This window comes from Mus caroli, chromosome 1 (genome assembly GCF_900094665.2).
Source record: "Mus caroli chromosome 1, CAROLI_EIJ_v1.1, whole genome shotgun sequence".
NCBI classification, from domain to species: Eukaryota; Metazoa; Chordata; class Mammalia; order Rodentia; family Muridae; genus Mus; species Mus caroli.
In genome coordinates this window covers 144531138-144536125 of record NC_034570.1, presented here as the reverse complement: position 1 = coordinate 144536125, position 4988 = coordinate 144531138, and the positions used below count along the sequence as shown (strand labels likewise).

Genomic DNA, 4988 nt, shown 5'->3' with positions numbered 1-4988 from the left:
GAAGAGTTCAGGAATGTACTCTGGGGTGAGAAGTTCAGGAGTGTTCCGGGAACAATCTCCAGATGGGAGGGGTAGGACTCTGAGGTGAAGAGTTCAGGTGGTCAGTAATTTTCCTCTTTCACCACCAGGCTGTTGGTATGAACAACCCTCTAATATGTCTAACCCCCATCCATCCATCTCAGTGCCCCACCCCCGGGGGGGTTTGAGAACTTCCATTTTCTAGATTAGCTTTCTATTCTCCTTCCCTTTGGTTTCAGATTTCCTCCTAGATGATAAACCTTGATTCCTCCCCGATAAACCTTGAGTGACTGTTGATCAGCACCACAGTCCCATCTGAAAAGCTGAGTCTTCGTGGGCAGTTTTTATGGTCTCTGCAAGAAGCCTTATGGATTACCATGGCTCCAGACATGATTGTCTCTATTTGGCAGGTGCCATGAGAACATCCTTCGACATTCAATCGCTCTTGTAATTAATTAGTTGTTTAACTATCTCTTGATTGAATATCATCACACACCTGAGCAGGGGCCTTCTTCAGCAGTTATGCATATCTGAGTGAGAGGCTGCAGTGCACATAGGTTGTGGCACTTTCACTGGGTACAAAACATGAGTGCACTGAAGGTGGTGAAGCCCAAGGTCAAGGTTTAGGACCTGAAAGAAACTTCATCAAACCAGACTGTAATTCCTTGTTGTTTCTCTGTTAGATTTCTCTACATCTCCCGCCACATCTGCACGTCATACCCCAGTAAATCTTAGTGCCCGGAACGCAGAACAGGAAAATGGAGACATGGTCCTTGTAAAACGCCGGATATTTGGCCACAGAATTATCACTATCAACTTTGCCGTTAACGATATGTATTTCTTTTCTGAAATGGAGAGGTAAGTTCCCATCTTTCTTCCCTCTTGTGGCCTTCACACTTAAAACTTGCCAGCAGGAGGTGGGGAGGCCTCCCAAGCATGAGGACCTAAGGTCCTCAGGGGATGGGGTGGGAGGAAACTGCACATCTTGGATTCTAGCACCGAGAAAACAGAGACCAGAGCGTTCCTGGGGCTTGCTAGCTAAGCACCCTCACCCAAGGGGAGCTCCAGGCTCAGTGAGACACTGCATCAAAAAATAAGGCAGAAGCTGACTGAGGAAGTCACCAGACATTGATCTCTGACCTACACACACACACACACACACCTCCTAGCAAAAGTTGGCTTGACATATCAGAGCCACAGTGATTGACATGTGAGAAGCATAGTGACTTAGCTCTGCCAGAGAGGATGATGCTGGAAATCTCCTGGGAAGCTCTCATCCTATCAGTTTCCCTCCTGCTTTGGGTCTTCAGTGCCCTGGAGAGCCCCAGGCTATTGCCAGTAAATGGATTTTTTTTCTCTATTTACAAATAGAAGTTGTCTCATGGACCAATAGTTCTTCACTTAAAACCAGACTGTCATAAGAGATGTGGGGGGAGGGGGAAGCGAATATTTAGATTAAGTATTTTTAGTCAGATGTGCTAATTATACATAGTCATTTACCTGCCAAACCTCAACTGTAAAGTCAACATACCAATAGAAAGTTTATACATTTTTCTTGTATAAACTTTAAGTTATGCACCAAATACTGTCAACCATCTCTAATTTCATTTTTTTTTAAGTGAAACAAGGGCTAGAGAGATGGCTTGGCCTTTAAAGGCTAGGCTTACAACCAAAAACTGTAAAACTCACTCCGAAGCAACTTAAGATTTCTGGATTTTATTTGTTTATCCGTGTATGTATTTTGCAGGGGCAGATATGTATTTTGTAGGGATGGATTCCACCCAGGGCCACACCCATGCGAAGCCAAAGCTAAAGAAATGAGTTATGTTCCTAGCCAAACCCTGTATTTCATACTCACACTTTCAATGATTTAAATTTCCTTTGCTGAACCTAATTGAGCAGGTTTGGTTTTGTTCTGTTTTGCTTTGTTTTTAAGCTATAATACTTGTCTTTGTTATAAGATTTCAAAGAGTCTCCTCTCCCTCTCCCTATCTCTCCTTTCTCCCTCCTTTCCTCTCTCCCTCTCCCTTCCCCCCTCTCCTCTGTCTCTTAGGTAGGTCTGACTATGTAGTCTGTGCTGATCTCAAGATTCTCCAGCTTCCCCAGCCCCATACTCTAATTACAGCTGTATACCACGATGCCCTGCTCTAGTTTATTTACATGGAAACAATAACTACTTTTCTTTTTAGAGTTTGGATTCTGCTCCATTGTATGAATGAGATAAAACTTAGAGTAAAAAAAATATTTGGAAAAAGAACTAGTAACTCCTGGAAAACCTCTCCACTGGCAAAAGTATCAGAGTGAACTAAAGATAGTGTTGTGATTATAAAAAGATAAAGAGGTATAAGATTATGTTCTATGGGGGTGTGGTGAGGTGTGGGGGAAGGGGGTGCCTCGGCAGGCCCATTCTAAGGTGTCCCTTCCCCCTGAGGGACCAGCCACAGGACAGTATAGTATAGAATAGAGTTTATTCAGGGCATGAGGAGGGGAGTTAAGAGGGTAGTAGAGGGAGAGAGTAGAGAAGTAGAGGCCGGCCATGACCACATAGAGAGAGGGGAGAAGGGAATGGGGAGAGAGGGGGAGCAAGAAGGCAAGAGGCAAGAGAAAGGAGGAGGGGGCAAGCAGCCCCTTTTATAGTGGGCCAGTCCTACCTGGCTGTTGCCAGGTAACTGTGGGGGTGGAGTCCAGGCAGAATACCAACAGATAGGCCACCAGTCTGTGTTCACCATGCCAGGGACACTAGTTAATATAATTTTCAGAAATACAGAATGTCCAGGATGCAGAATGTCAGGAGAGTTTGACCCATTGTACTCCATGGAGGGACTTAGCTCAGTCCTCAACATGTTCACTGATCACCTTGTAGTGCCAAGGAAATGTTAGTGATCCCCAAAAACACAGACAGGAGCTGATCATATGTAACTCACAGCAGGGTCTTTAGTCTATTCAAGCTAGCTCAGGCCCCTCCAAATGCACCACCATCAAGCAGGATGGGGAACCCTGAATATCTATCGGAACATGGCTTTATAATAAGCAGCAAGCTGGGGTAAGTGTGCAAGCATCCAATTGGAAAGCTACTGTGGCCTTTAACATAACTGGCTGCTGCTGGGAGTTATATCATAAACTTAATTTTTGCTCCCCTCTGCATTGGTGGTTGTTTGGCAGGGGTGGGCTTGTAACCTGGGGGTGCAAGTTTGTTGGAGGAATAACATGGAAACACTGGTTTTGTTGAAGGTGTAACATGGAGACACTGATCTTGTTGGGGATTAGCCTAGAGACTGGAGTTGGGGCTCAGGTTTTGTTGGGGAACAACTTGGAAACTAGGCATTTCTTTGTACTGGGGCATATAAAGTTTGCAATACCAAGAGGTCTCTCTTCCCAGTGATGGCCAACTAGGCCATCTTCTGCTACATATTCAGCTAGAGACATGAGCTCTGGGGGTACTGGTTAGTTCATATTGTTGTTCCACCCATAGGGTTGCCGACCCCTTTAGCTCCTTGGGTGCTTTCTCTAGCTTCTCCATTGGGGGCCCTGTGTTCCATCTTATAGATGACTGTGAGCATCCACTTCTGTATTTGCCAGGCACTGGCATAGCCTCATACGAGACAGCTATACCAGGGTCCCTTCATCAAAATCTTGCTGGCATATGCAATAGTGTCTGGGTTTGGTGCCAGCCTGTTAGTTTACCTGAGTTCAAACTTATGTCAGGTGCTCTAAGATGGAATTTGAACTTAAAAAATTTGGCCTCTCATCCTCTTTATCGAGCACAGTCTCTGTCCTTATAGGCGTGTATCTGCATCAACCCCAGACTGAGAATGCAGACAAGATACACATAAAAGGTGGGGAAGTCCCTTCTGATGACAGGTGCTAGGTAACATTGAGCACCAGAAATACAGTTAAGTGACTGTGAGTCCTCAGGCATTGGTGTCTCGTCCTGGAGCTGACCTGGGCCAGCCATATCAGAGATCCAAACAGGGTCTTGAGGGAGAGGGCCAGGGATGTAGAAGAAATAAAGAGATAATGAGAGGAAAGTCCAAAAGCTGGGCTCAGGAGGACTGAAAAGGCTGACCCAAGCCAGCAAGTCTATAAATGTCACAGCTCTTTTTATACCCCTCAAATGCAGAAGCACAAAGCAATTCAGCAAAGATCATCAGACAACAGAGTTGCCGAGAGCTCAGAATATCTCATTTCCCTTTAACAGGGTTGTCTTCGTCAGGGTTTCTATTCCTGCACAAACATCACGACCAAGAAGCAAGTTGGGGAGAAAGGGGTTTATTCAGCTTACACTGCTGTTCATCACCAAAGGAAGTCAGGACTGGAACTCAAGCAGATCAGAAAGCAGGAGCTGAAGCAGAAGCCATGGAGGGATGTTCTTTACTGGCTTGCTTCCTCTGGCTTGCTCAGCCTGCTCTCTTACAGAACCAAGACTACCAGCCCAGAGATGGCACCACCCACCAGGGGACCTCCCCACTTGATCACTAATTGAGAAAATGCCTTACAGCTGGATCTCATGGAGGCATTTCCCCAACTGAAGCTCTTTTCTCTGTGATAACTCCAGCCTGTATCAAGTTGACACAAAACTAGCCAGTACAAGGGTAAAAGCTGGGATGGCTAATAAACCATTTCACCTCTTAGTGTCTGGAACATTTGACTACATACATACCATGGAAATGTCAAGTGCCGGTTCCTGGACTCTGGCTTCTCATTCCTGAAGCTCTGGTGCCAGTTCATAGCCAGCCTTGTCTGGCAGGAATCTGGTTTCATGAGGGGTAAAAAGTCCACATCTCATTGTCAAGCTGTCCCCACACTTTCCAGTCCAAGCTAGTGCCCAATGTGGAGCCAAGAGACAGCCTGACCTTTGAAGGATGAATGGGGTTAATGAGATAGGGTTGTTCCCTTAGCAACCATTAAGGAAAATCATGGGAAGGAGAGAGAGAGAGAGAGAGAGAGAGAGAGAGAGAGAGAGAGAGAGA

The 4988-nt window shown here is 45.7% G+C and overlaps 1 protein-coding gene across 1 annotated transcript in view; it reads left to right on the top strand.

Moving 5' to 3' along the window:
- The window catches only part of Rgsl1 (regulator of G protein signaling like 1), a 70240-nt gene that overhangs the window by 48860 nt on the left and 16392 nt on the right, over positions 1-4988 (top strand). Inside the window, exon 16 of the mRNA XM_029475678.1 lies at positions 702-876. Coding sequence (XP_029331538.1) covers positions 702-876 — 175 coding nt within the window. The remainder of the gene's footprint in view (positions 1-701; positions 877-4988) is intronic.